General features: G+C 35.2%; 1 protein-coding gene across 7 annotated transcripts in view; it reads right to left on the bottom strand.

The window, feature by feature from the left end:
• The window catches only part of HERC1 (HECT and RLD domain containing E3 ubiquitin protein ligase family member 1), a 184558-nt gene that overhangs the window by 91536 nt on the left and 78529 nt on the right, over window positions 1-14493 (bottom strand). For 5 of the 7 annotated variants that reach the window (XM_080659702.1, XM_080659704.1, XM_080659705.1 and 2 more), the window contains exons 22-25: window positions 12647-12818; window positions 9615-9954; window positions 9036-9156; window positions 4568-4619 (exon numbers count right to left, since the gene is read on the bottom strand). In XM_080659702.1, coding sequence (XP_080515828.1) covers window positions 4568-4619; window positions 9036-9156; window positions 9615-9954; window positions 12647-12818 — 685 coding nt within the window. The remainder of the gene's footprint in view (window positions 1-4567; window positions 4620-9035; window positions 9157-9614; window positions 9955-12646; window positions 12819-14493) is intronic. The other 2 variants (XM_080659706.1, XM_080659708.1) reach the window with 1 other exon arrangement.

The following is a 14493-nucleotide window of genomic DNA, read 5'->3' as shown; positions in this document are numbered from 1 at the left end:
CCACTAGAAAATATTCTATGAAGTGGGTGGCCAATACCCAAATTAAATCCTCTCTACAATTTCAAGGAGAGATAAGCAAACTTTTTCTGTAAAGAGCCAGACAGTAAATATTTTAGGTTTTGTGGGTCATGAAAGTCTCTGTTACGGGACTTAACTCTGCTGCTATAGTGTGAAAGCAGCCACAAACAAATGTGTAGCTGTATTCCAACAAAACATTATTTATAGATTTAAAAAAACAAAACAAAAGGTGGGAGGCCAAATTTGGCCCACTAGCCATAGTTTGCAGACCCCTAATTTAAAGGATACAACTTATTAGGTATATGACTCAAACAAAACTTTGCATGAATATAAGAAAGAACAGAAAGGACATTTATCTAAAAGCATTAGGATAAAACATTAGGCTGACATCAATAATACTTTAAAACAAAAACTTACAGTATAAAAATGAGAGATGAAAGAACTCTAAATTCTTTTAAAAATTATAACAACCTGGTAACTTCGGTTTGTTCTATATTTTTTATTTCAATATAGGAAATGCTGTGTCTGAAAAGCATATCAAAAGCTTCTACAGCGTAACTGTGCCTAAGCCCAATTCTTACTTAACATTAATTCAGAATCACCTACTATGAAAAGAAAATAATAAAAAGTCCAACAAGAAATTTTTGAAATTGTTTACTTGACCTTACAACTTTGGTTCATAAATGGAATTTTCAAAATGAACATGACAGAGCTGCAATACATACTTTATAAACCATAAAATATGTAGGCAAGCTAAAAGGGGGAAAAAAAATTAAACATGCCATCATGTACTTGCTTGAAGCTCTTCTTTTTTCTGGGGCTCAACTGGCCAAAAAGGAGTAAATACACTACCACACAAAAATCAGAAGACAAAAGGAGAAATCTGATACAGGTGACAACATTTACATTCGCTCCTCTTTATATAATCTAATTTGAAATGCACAGATAAAATAGCATTTCACCCATTCATGTTACAGCACGGAACACATGTTGATAAACGTTTCCATTTTAGCAATAAAACCCTAACTATATTTAAAGAACCAGGGTGGGGGAAATAGTCAAACCATATAGTATTTTTACTAATACTATATGTTGCTTCTTAAATTGCTTTGGCATACCACCATTTTCCCCCCACTATTTTTTACTGTATCAGTTTTAGCTTAAATATGAAAACTAAAGTTAAGTTTCTGCTAAAAGGTATTGCCTTTCAGTAAAGGAGGAGCCCAGTTCTGCACAACCATAGCAAATCTTTAAAATATTTATCAAAGTACCAGAACACCAACATATTTAACAAGTTTTGTCAGGCTGCTATGAGAATTAAATAACTTAGTATGTTTGAAGTGATGAGAACAATGCAGTTTGTAAGTGTTTAATGAGTATAAATTTCATATTATCTCTGAGGTGCTAAGCAGAAATATGTGTCACCTGTCTCTTTTTTAAAGTAATTTATGTCATTTTTGGTTTTAGAATTTAGCTTTGATGCTTCTAAAGAGCTCACTTTGCTTTACCCCTTCCTAACATATTAGCTTCCTTGGATCAACTGTGAAACATTAACTGGAGTGTGGGGAGAAGCAGCAATTTCATTTCAAATTCAAATTTTTATTGTATAATCCACAAGCTCTGGGATTCATGAGATTAAAAACTATTTTTACTACCCTTTCTGAAATAGTAATTTTATTTTCTTGTTACCTTTTCCTAGGGACAAAGCCATCAGCAAAATTTTCTCCTGGGAACATTAAAAATGTAATTACTAGAATAAAATGGTACCACATTAACTTATATCATGAAAAGTGACATAACTGCCTGGCTGGCATGGCTCAGTGGTTGAGTGTCAACCTATGAACCAGGAGGTCATGGTTCAATTTCCTGTCAGGGCACATGCCTGGGCTGCAGGCTTGATCCCCAATAGTGGGCATGCAGGAGGCAGTCAATCAATGATTATCTCTCATCATTGATGTTTCTATCTCTCTCTCCCTCCCTTTCTCTCTGAAATCAATAAAAATATATTTTTTAAAGAGTGACATAACTAGTTTGTCTAACTTCCTTAACGGATAATTAAAAAGAAATTCTCCATGAGGTCCTATATTTGCTTTTCTGTTTTCAACAAAATAAAATTAAATTCCAACAAGTGAATAGGTTTTGGTACTACCTTGAGCTTTCTGGAGAAATGTTTATCTATAAACAAAATTTGAGTTAATGGCTTAATTAATTATATCTACTTAGATCTAAAACTATAGGAAATCCACATCTACTTATAGGATAATTGTTTAAAATTTTTGAACAGGTGGCAACTCGGAGGATACTAATTTTAAAACGTTACCTTAATTCTTCCTAAGAATTTATATTCAAATTCTAATATTATATTCTTAATAACACTAGGTTAACAATACTGGCTTAATAATTCTAGGTTATTCTTTTTGTTTCCCTGATTTCAAGACAAGATTTATAAACACAAACATGATACTTGGTCTTAATAGAAAAATGACATCAGATACACACAACATATGTTTAGCATTGGAACGGCTGCCAGATCACACAAAACACTTTTTTAGGAGCAGGGAGGAATGAATATTAACTGAAATTTAATTATCTTACATTTGGTACATCAGAAACACTTGTTTGAATAATATTTTGCTTGAATTAAGCCCTTTAGTATTATTTTATTTTTGTTAACCCTCACTGGAGGATATTTTTCCCATTGATTTTTACAGAGTGTAGAAGGGAGAGGGAAATACACAGAGAGAGAAACATTTATGTGTGAGAGGCACATCCATCAGCTGCCTCCCACACGGACTCTCCCCCTCAACTGGTGCCAGGGATCGAGACTGCAACCAAGGTACAGGCCCTTAATTAGAATCAAATCTGTGGCCCTTCAGTTCTCAGGTTGTCACTCTAACCACTGAGCAAAACAGCTAGGGCTAAGTGTAAAATTTTATAACTTGCATTGGGTTCTAGGTTATTCTTAACACTTTCTATTTTATTCCAAGGGATGACTTTGCCACATGCTGGCATGGTTAACATAGACTGAATCTCAATTTTATATTTTACAAGCATGATAAAGATTTGAGAGAAAAGAATCATTTTAGCCAATGGATGATCATCTATAAATATAGTAGGAAGCTCTTAAACTATAAGTTGGATCCCTTATGCTACTCAGTAAGTTTGGAGCTATCTTCTCTTTAATATCAAATGATAAGCATTCATTAATATAACAGATTCTTAACAACAATATTCACTTAAGTTAATCAAAATCAGGAAGGTAAATCTATTCTAAAAATTTAATTCCTAAGTCAGTTGTTAAGGAAAAAGATAGTCTGGCTAATTATAGCACATGAATTGCCAATTTTCAAATAATCAGAAGATTATTTGTACATATTGCACATCAGTACATCATTTATTTATCACAAATAACATAATTGTTTTAAGAAACCCAACAGTACTGATGTTATAGTCTCAAAAGACTTTTTAATACAGAAAGCACCAGCTCTAGTCCTTATTCCTAATATTTCAGAAAAATCATTCTTGTATTCTAATCATAATTAAAGGACAAAATATTGCCATATTTTATTCTATAGAAATACCAACACAAAAATGAAAAACTGTGTGTGTTTTTTTTTTGTGTGTGTGTGTGTGTTTCTTCCCTCATTCCGTTTTTTTCCTATGAAGGGCACCTAACATTCTGCCAAGGAAGCTATCAGGAAATGGGTTTCATTTTAAAATATAAAAGACTTAATCCATGGGGAAAAAAAATGTTTTTCCCCACAGGCTTTTAGAAAACTATCACTAGTGACAATTTTTAATATTTCATCTTTTCAAAACCACAATACATATGGGTTTAATAAGAGTACCAGTAGAGAATAATACTTGGGGAATTTTTAGTTATCCTTGGATTTTTATTATTTAAAACTGCTGTTCTTTCACCAATTTGCACATATAACCAAGAGTTAACTATATTACTCACAAAGACAGAGCTTCTAACAAATAAGGCTAACTCTCTTCTAACAAATAAGGCTAACTCTCTTCTAACAAATAAGGCTAACTCTTGATGACACTAAACCTATTCCTCATGGGAAATTTTTTTTAGAAACCATCAGTTCACCTCTTACATGCTTTATCTTATGAGGCAAAGAAGAAAACTAGAAACTTTCAGTTTGAAAGTGTGTATATGTATACGGAGGTGAATGTGGCAAAGAATTCTCCCTGTGATACCATTTAAACTATAACAACTATATCAGTGAGCTAAAACATGGTAAATTATGTACATAACCACCTCCCCCTAATTATAAAGCACTGATTCTGGCATTCCATAGGCCCTTTAGTACGTCAAAACAAATGACAAATGAGAAACAGAGCCTATTATTAACTCCTAGGCATTCCCAGATTTTAAAAGGGTGTATATTTTAAAGAAAATTATCTTCCATTTAACTCTCCTAATAAAATGTTTCTAAATTTTTTGCAATTACTTTTCAATGACAATCAAATGTAAATACATCAGATATAAAAACAACTACTTAATTTAACCAGATATTTAATATTTCTTAATACTCACCTCTCTTTCTATGAGATGATGCCAAGTCCAAATCAACATTTCGTCTTCCATTCTATTAACATTAAATATACATAATAAAATGTAGTTATTAATAAAATTAGAATGTAATAGAGTACTAATAAAAATTAATCTATATAATTATAATAATGTGCTACTTATTCACCAATCAAGTCACATCAACAGTAATAAGTCTCTAAAAACTCACTGAAAACAGCCAGAAGAAAGCACAGGCACATAACTCTCAGAAACTAAAACACAAAGTCAAGGTTCACATTAACTAACACTAAAGTAGCAGAAGTTTTTCTTTGTTCTCACCTTTTCTTCTTTGGAATCTTTGTCTTATACCTTCCAAACACATCTTATTAATACCCTCTAGATGCCTAAAGCCTCTGTAGCAAAGTCCCATTTTCCAAAATTCATTCTTTTCAAAACTCTCACTAGCCTTGGCTAAGTGTTAGGAGGAAGAGAATCTGATGAATCCAATCCACACTAACAGAAAAATAGCATAGTCCTAACCCTTGTGGTAGTATTTTTAAAGTTTTTTAAATGTTTTTAAGAGCCTATTGAAAATCTCAAATTGTTAAAATGGCAGACAGCTTAATAAAACAGTAAAGGCTTCAGGAAGAACAGAAGTATATTTGTGTATGTGTGGTGCAGGGTGGGGGGGGGGACAGTGTAAACAACCATGCACAAACTACACACGTCTTAAATTTATGCACAGACTTGATATTATGGTCTCAACAAATTCAATGTCCTCTATCCCACAATAAAAAAAAAAAATGGTGGCAAAGAAGAAAGGCTGCAGAAGTGACAAAATAGATCCATTTAGCAAATGTTATTATAGAAAGTCTTTACCTGGTCACACATACAGACACAAGTACCCACATTGTAGATAAATACATTTTGTCACACACACACACACCCCAGAAATAATATATTCTCAAGCCATTTGGTGCTGGACAAAACATGAAATGGTTATCACACCGCTCCTGAAGACACCACTTTGTCATCTTTTATTTTTTGGCTTCTTTCAGCCTTAATTTATCCTTTTATAAAGTACTTATTTGTGTACACCACATCAAATCCATTGTGAAATGAGGGGAGTAGGAGTTAAATTTATATTTAATTGTTTACTTAGGTTTCTTCTCTGTTTACTAAGAGAAGTAGATAATGTGTCACATAATACTCTTTATGAAAGGCTAAAACAAAGATTTAGAATTATTAAACTAGTTAACTTCAGTTATTTTTAAAAGACCATTTTAGTCCCTAACAATTCAGGATAAATGAAGTACTACTAGGTGCTGAGGATAGCAACACAACTAAACAACCTTAGACAGAGGGGTAGCATATTTCAGGTGAAAAACCCAAACTGCCTCCACTGCTTGTTCTGCTTCATCTGTACCAGGCAGGCTCTCTGAAGCTGTGCCCAGATCATCCTTCATCTGCAACAGAACCTGCTCTCTCTAGTTGACTTTTCTATCTTTTATGATACTATCTTTCCATATATATTCCATAAGGAAAAATAATCGAGTTAATCTTTTTCAAAAATGTATTTATTAACCTTTTTCAAATTCTATAGAAACTAAATGAACAATCTTGGCAATTAAATCTAGACTCAGCCCACCTCTACTGATCTATCTTCTCATTTTGTTTTGAAAACATAATTTTCAAAAAAAATTTTTAATACTTACCTGGGGATATGTTTTTATTTATTTTAGAGAGAGGAAAGGAGAAAGCGAGAGAGAAACATCGATGTGAGAGAGAAAAATCAATCAGTTGCCTCCCATACATGCCCTGACTAGGGATTGAACCTGCAATTTTTTGTTGTGTGGGATGATTCTCCAACCAACTGAGCTACTGGCCAGGCAATTTTCACAATGTTTTAAATTGTATTACCAAACTTATTCTTCACAGTCCAGTTGAGACAAGTGTAACATGGAGTATTATTCCTCACTTCAAATATAAAGAAGCTGGGACCCTGGCTGGGTAGCTCAGTTGGTTAAAGCATCATCCTGATATACCAAAGTTGCAGGTTTGATCCCCGATTAGGGCACAGATAAGAATCAACCAACTGGGGGTGGGGATAGGTGGGTAGAGGCTGGGAGGGTTAAAGAGGGAAAAATAGGAGATATCTGTAATACTATCAACAATAAAAACTATTTTTTAAATCAATCAATGAATGCATAAATATGGTAAGTGGAATAACAAATCTATGTTTCTCTCTCTTGCCCCCTCTCTCTAAATCAATGTTTAAAAAAATACTAATAATACATACATAAATCTGAAACCCTAATGGTTTATCAAAGCTACTAACTACTATGGAAATAACAGTGAAAGTCAATGTGAGTCAAGTAATCTTGGGCAGCTTTCTAGAACAGTGGACATTTTAGCCAATCCTTAAAAGAGACAGGAACTTGATCAACAAAACCCAGGAAATAGACATTTAAAGCAAACAATGCTTGAGCAGAGGCTCAAGAGGTATGTTTAGGGTCTGGCAGATGGACTACTATGGCAAAAATGCAGATTACTGCAGGAGAAAACTGGCTCTAAATGCAAGCAGGCAATATGTCCCAGAATCTTTGATTTCTAAGATAGTCAGTATAATCACTGAGGTTTTGAATAGGAATGTAGCATGATAAGCAGGTGTTTTGTTGTTCTTGTTGTTGTCTGTGTCTTCAAGAGCTCTATCTTTGAGAGCAGTGTCTAAGGAGAGGGATGGGGAAAAGCAGGGATTTCAGTTCAAAATAGATTCAACAGTCATTCATTTATTCAAAAAATATTTAGTGACTGCCCACTGTGTGCCAGGAACTATAGATGCTTGGGCTATAGCAGTGAATAAAATAGCAAAAATTTCTGTCCTCAAGGAGCTTATATTCTACTGTAGGCTAACAGAAACTGATATAAACGTAATAAATAAATTACATTAGGTGCTGTGTAGGGTAGGGAGAAGCAGTGCAAGGCAAGGTATACAGGGAGTGATTGAATATGTGAAAGGGAGGGCAAATTGCAATTTTAAATAGAGTGGTCAGGCCCTGGCTGGTGTGGCTCAGTTGGTTGGAGTGTCGTCCTGTACACCAAAAGGTGGCGGGTTCGATTCCTGGTCAGGGCACAAACCCAGGTTGCAGGTTTAATCCACAGCTGGGGGCAGTAATTGAGGCAACCAACCAGTGTTCTCTCTCATATCAATGTTTATCTCTCAGTTGCTTTGTCTCTCTCTCTTCCTCTTGCTGGAATAAAAATTTTTTAAAAGTGCATAGAGTGGTCAGAGTAAGCCACAGAAAAAGTAACATCAGAATGAATATTTGAGGTGAGGGAATTAGTCATGCAGACAACAGTATTCCAGTCAGAAGAAACTGCTAAGTGAAGGCCCTAAGGTGAAGTTGAGTGGTATGTTTATGGAAAAGCCAAAAGGCTAGTGTGGCAGGAGAATCACCAAGGAGAGTAGTAGGAGAGGAGATAGGAGAGGTAGTGTGGCCAGGATGTATAGTCTTGTAGGCCACTGTGAGGACTTAAGTCTTCTACTTTGAGAAAAAGTGAAGTCACTGGAGGTTTTGAGTAGAGAAGGACATGACCTATGTTATAAAATTATCACAGAGTTGGGAGATTAGATGAGACTTATCAGACTAGGAAGGGAAAATGGACAGAGAGGAATCTCAGTAGATTGCAAAACTAGGAACATGAACTGAGAGCACAAAGAAACTAATGGGAATAAAGAATAAAAGAAAGAAGAACAAAAACATCATGAGACAATGAAGCTTGCTTGAAGACACTGTTCGACTTTCCTTAGAGGAGTAATCTTTTATGCTTAGAAGATTCCTTTAAACATCTTTTGCTTGTGTAGCATTTGTATAAGCCCAAGTTTCCAGCCTGGGTAGTTAACAGTACCACTTACTAAGAAAGGCAATCCGAGAGAAGGAGATTTAGAAGAAAGATGAGTTTATATTTGGATAGGTTAAGATTGGGGTAACCTATGCCCTAGCTGGTTTGGCTCAGTGGATAGAGCCTCGGCCTACAGACTGAAGGTTCCCGGGTTCGATTCCGACCAAGGGCACATGCCCGGGTTGCAGGCTCGATCCCCAGTAAAGGGTGTGCGCAGAAGGCAGCCGATCAATTATTCTCTCTTATCATTGATGTTTCTATCTCTCTCTACCTCTTCCATCCTCTCTGAAATCAATAAAGAAATATATTTTTAAAAAATAAAGGATTCAGATGTCAAGTGAAATATCCATCAGAGTCAGATACATGAATTTGCAGTTTAAGAACTCAGAGCTAAAGACAGAAATCTGAGAGTCATTAACAGATAAGTGGAAAATATCTCTGCAATATAGTTATCTAATTTATCTTAAAAGTTCTTTTAAAAAAGTTTTTATATGTCTAAAACAAACATATATTACCCTAATTAAAGCCTCATGTAGTATCTATACCTTGAAAACAAAAATCCTTCTTGACTGAATCTAGGTATACCTACCAGTGCGTAACCCTCTTCATCTGATTCAGGCTGAGACAAATCAGATTCACTTCTCGATTTGATCAGTCTATAATTTGGGCTTGTGTGGACTAGTCGGCTCTCTGCAGTAAGACTTTCACTCCTGTCTCACATGCACAAAGAAAAGTTTTTTATTTGGGATTGTTAGTGAACATAAAATGTAATGGAACTAGCAGCATAGAGATAATACATACACAATGAGGAGTAATTACACCGGTCGATGGGAAATCCTGACTCTTATCTAAGCACAAAGCCGTTCTCAGTTACATCAAAATAATCTGCATGCCACTAAATTACAGAGATATGCAATAACTTCATATGTTACTAACTACTGTTGTTTATACATATGAAATACTGTGTCTCCTCATTTAATCAGAAATTTACATGCCAGGCTGAAATAGTATTACTCTTTATATTACTCTTTAATTAATCCTAATCAATTTGCATTTCCTCCTCCATGTCTGTGTTAATTTCAGAAGAATACTCTAACTTTGAGAATAAACCAATTCAATGCATAAACAAAGGGAAGAGAGTAATTATTAAGTTTCTAGCCAGTCCCACCTGGTCATAAGTCCACCCCCTTCAGAGGCACTTGTTGAAGGTTGCTGCAACTGTCCTTCTTCCCTCCGCTTCTGAAGCTCATCAATCACAGGGCTTACTCCTAATATTAAGAGGGCACACCGATGGATCACGGAGTTGCAGGCAGCAGTGTACACATCCTGACCCTCGGGAAGGTCTGTGCTGACCCTTCGCTCTTGCTGAGACTGAGGAGGTGGATCATCAGATCGAGCCCCAGACCCTGCCCCACTGTTCATTCTATCTCGATCTCGGCTACGAGCTACTTCACGGGCTGAGAGGAAACACTGAAAGATTTCTGTAACATGCAACACAAAAACAAGGTCTTAACACATGGGGAGAGAAAAGCAAAGAAAATATAATAAAAATAGTCAAAATATTTGGACCAAAAACTTACTGAAAAAGGGAAAAATTATATTTTAGATATTAAATGCAGCATAGTAACTATGTTAAAATTATATAAAAATACACATAAAATATTAAACTTTTCATGAAAATTACAACAGGAAATACTCATGCCTTTATAGAAATTAGATTGATTAATTCTATTTCTACTCTTTTTTATGAGTTTAATCAGTGGTTTTCAAAGTGTGGTCTCAGATCAGCAGCATCAACATCAGCTGGACACTTGCTAGAAATGCAAATTATCAGACCCATCCCAGAACTTCTGAATGTAAGCTCTAGACATGGGACCAACAATCTGTGTTTTAATAAGCCTTCCAGATGATTCTGAAGTCCACAAGAGTCTGAGAAGCACTGAGTTAGGTAAAAATAACTACTTATATTCATGACCTTGGTATGAAAAATATCAGGTTACAAAAGAGACAGACAAAATTTAAGTTGCAATAGTTACAATGAAAAGGCCACTTTCCCGTTCCAAATTCCATATAATACCTAACACCTATACTGTGCTATAACTTGAATACATTCAATAATACAACCACTAAAGGTCTTTGCTGAAACAGAATCTGGTTACAGTATATGGCCAAGATTGGCTCGAGAGTCAAATGGCATCACCAGGAATGTCCTGTCTGATACCAGCTCGTGCCAATTTATAAGTGTAAAAAGTCAGTGGGTGTATACCAAGGTTCTGATGTAATGACAGATACTTCACAATAGGAAAATAATATTTTGCTCAAATTTGAACTGAAGAGGTATTCTTGGAGAACCAAGGCAAAAAAGTTGGTAAAATATTAGATTCATCTGTTATATGGAAATACAAACTTTAAAAATGCATCTGTATGTTTTATAGAATTATGATGATGATATTTTCACTATGTTGTTGAAAATCTCTATTTCAATGAAAATCAAAGTGACAAATGCAGAGTCCAGAGCTAGAAATCAGTTAAAGTAATTAAGAGATTGGTCACTGGAATTTTGGACAGACCTGGTTCTAATTCCAGCTGCTGCTACTTGTGGTGCTAAGCACATGATTTTGCTTCTTAAACCTGTTTGACCATCTTAAGAATAAAGTAATACTCATCTCATAAAACTTTTGCAAGGATTATGAGTTAATCTATGTCAGTGGTCGGCAAACCGTGGCTCGTGAGCCACATGTGGCTCTTTGGCCCCTTGAGTGTGGCTCTTCCACAAAATACCACGGCCTGGGCGAGTCTATTTTGAAGAAGTGGCGTTAGAAGTAGGTTAAGTTTAAAAAATTTGGCTCTCAGAAGAAATTTCAATCGTTGTACTGTTGATATTTGGCTCTGTTGACTAATGAGTTTGCTGACCACTGATCTATGTGAAGAATTTGACCCAATGACCAGGATACAGTAAGTGCTCAAAAATGGTAGCTAGTTTAAAAATTATTACTCTGTGGATGACTATGATGCTTTCTGTTACTATAACTGTGGGTTATACTTTGCTTTCAGGATGTTTTAAGTTCAACTGCAAAAGATTTCTCAGCCTAGGTTTTTACTAATTATTCTCCCTTTCCATTTTCAACCCACTTTTCTCCATTTAGACTATCTTTCCCTCTTGTTTTTAATGGTTTTTGGTCTTGTTTTGAGCAGCCTCAAGATCATTTTTAGAAGTACCCAGAACACAAACAAACTGATAATAAAGTAAGTGTCCAACTAATTGATATAGACGGACAATCCCAAAACTAAATGCATAGCTGGACATAATGTTTTAGGCTACAAAGTGAATATACACCTTTACTTGAAATAGCCAAATCACTCAAAAGATAATAACAAATGTTTTAAAAGCTTTAATATTTCTCTTTAAATATATAAATGATTACCTTTAAAAACTATCTGTAGCCCTGGGATATATAAGTATGAAAAGTGTTATTTACCCAGCCCAGTGGTCGGCAAACTGCAGCTCATGAGCCACATGTGGCTCTTTGGCCCCTTGAGTGTGGCTCTTTCACAAAATACCACGTGCGGGCGCACATGTACAGTGCGATTGAAACTTCATGGCCCATGTGCAAAAGTCAGTTTTCGGCTCTCAAAAGAAATTTCAATCGTTGTACTGTTGATATTTGGCTCTGCTGACTCATGAGTTTGCTGACCACTGACCCAGCCAACAGTATTCTCACATATATTCTTGCTCCCTTCTGAGAAGAGCAGTGTAGTCAGTGGGTAAAATTTATAACATTAAAAGTTCTACATATGAAAATAATTGGGCTCTCCTAATATGCATGGAAGGGGGCTCTCTTCCTCACCAGACAAAGGTGGGCCAGGTCAATGGATAACTTGGAACCCCTGAGAGGACATACTTTGAATGACCTTATCTAATGACTCATGGACATCCTTTCATGCATAAGACTCAGTGGAACTGGTATGGTTTCCAAAAGTCTGCTTCCAGAACTTTTCACCCCCAAACATGATTCAATAACTTCAGAATGAAACTATCACAGGGTTGAAATATTAACTAATGTACATTCAGATCACCAGTAGAATATCAAATTCTTTTAGAAAAACCATAGAGAAACTTGTCTTTCTCTTTCTTCTCCACTCAGTTCCCATACCAAAAAGAATATAGTAGTATATCTGTAAAGTAAGGTGTATACTCACTGCCAGCTGTCATCACTTCATGCTCCCGTTCTTCCTCCTCATCCTCTGGTTCTGGATGCCCCTCTTCCCGGTCTCGCTCAGCCTGTTCTTCCATTTCAGCTTCTTCGTCAATGGTCCGGGTAAATGAATGCTCCTGAGGATCAACATCTGCAGAGTCTTGGTTTTCTGAGATCTTAAAGAAATTATCAAGTTATATTGAACATATTTTTCAAGAACTTTGAAAAACTTCATTAAAACCTTGACTTTTTATCATGGAAAATACCGCTAGTACCAATAATAACACATGAAATTACTACAAAAAGACTAGATTAATCTGAAAAAATTAGAATGTATCTACACAAAATACATACAGAGATACCTATATACTCTTTGTTTCTCAGTATTTTTATTAAAATGCCATGCTATAGCCTGGCCAATGTGGTTCAATGGTTGAGCATCAACCTATGAACCAGTCAGGGCACATACCCAGGTTGTGGGCTTGATCCCTAGTGTGGGGCGTGCAGGAGGCAGCCCATCAAAGATTCTCTCTCATCATTGATGTTTCTATCTCTCTCACCTATTTCCTTCCTTTCTGAAATCAATAACAATATAAAAATAAAATAAAATGCCATGCTATAAATTGACATTTATATTGATATTCAGCTGTAAACTATAGTGCTGTAACTTAAAATGAGTTATGACACCAAGAATAAAAGGTACTTTAAAAATATAATTTTGATTCCATTCAGTCTCCCCTCAAGTTATATATATTATTACTCTGTATAAATACTTAATAATTCTAATTTAAAACAGTATTTTTAACTTTTTTTGGTGAGAACATTTAAATTCTACTCTCTTAGCAAATTTCAATTCTTCAAACAGTATTATTTTTAGTTTTTTCTTTACTTTGTTTGCCCCTGAAGAAACCAAAAATTAGAAATCTGGTAAGAACAATGTTAATTTTATTTCCCATGGTGGTTGTGCTATCTAAAAGTCACCTAGAGGAAAGAATCCTTAAAACAGGTGCCAAGAGAGGCAGAAGTATCATAACAGTACTATATCTTTTCCCCCCACAAATATAAGTATAAAGCACAAATAAAGATTTTAATGATATCCTCTAATGCAGTGGTTCTCAACCTTCCTAATGCTGTGACCCTTTAATACAGTTCCTCATGTTGTGGTGACCCCCAACCATAAAATTATTTTCATTGCTACTTCATAACTGTAATTTTGCTACTGTTATGAATCGTAATGTAAATATCTGTGTTTTCCGATGGTTTTAGGCGACCCCTGTGAAAGGAGTCGCGACCCACAGGTTGAGAACCGCTGTCAGGGGTCGCCTAAGACCATCAGAAAACACAGATATTTACATTACGATTCATAACAGTAGCAAAATTACAGTTATGAAGTAGCAACGAAAATAATTTTATGGTTGGGGTCACCACAACATGAGGAACTGTATTAAAGGGTCACAGCATTAGGAAGGTTGAGAACCACTGCTCTAATGCATGGCAAAAGTTATTTTGTGATTCATGGCCAGTAAATAACTTAAGAATTTCACTGAGATGGGGATACTGAGCAATGTCAGTCTCACACAGTACATAAATCATTATCCCTATATATGCGACTTTCAAATATGAGGCTCAACAAAATGACAAATTAATACATTTCATAGAATTTCAAGGTCACTAGCAAATAGTCAGATCCAAAATATTAAATAAGGGCAGGCTAAAAGAATACTATAATAGAAATGTAGAGATAGAGTTTGATTTTTAACATCTAAGATCTAAAGAGTACAGTACAAAACATCTACTGTATAAACTTTCAAAGTAAGCATTTCTGAAGTTGATGTATTATACAGGCTTATA

Source organism: Plecotus auritus (genome assembly GCF_963455305.1).
Source record: "Plecotus auritus genome assembly, chromosome: 1".
Lineage (NCBI taxonomy): Eukaryota > Metazoa > Chordata > Mammalia > Chiroptera > Vespertilionidae > Plecotus > Plecotus auritus.
This window is presented reverse-complemented; position numbering and strand designations above follow the sequence as displayed.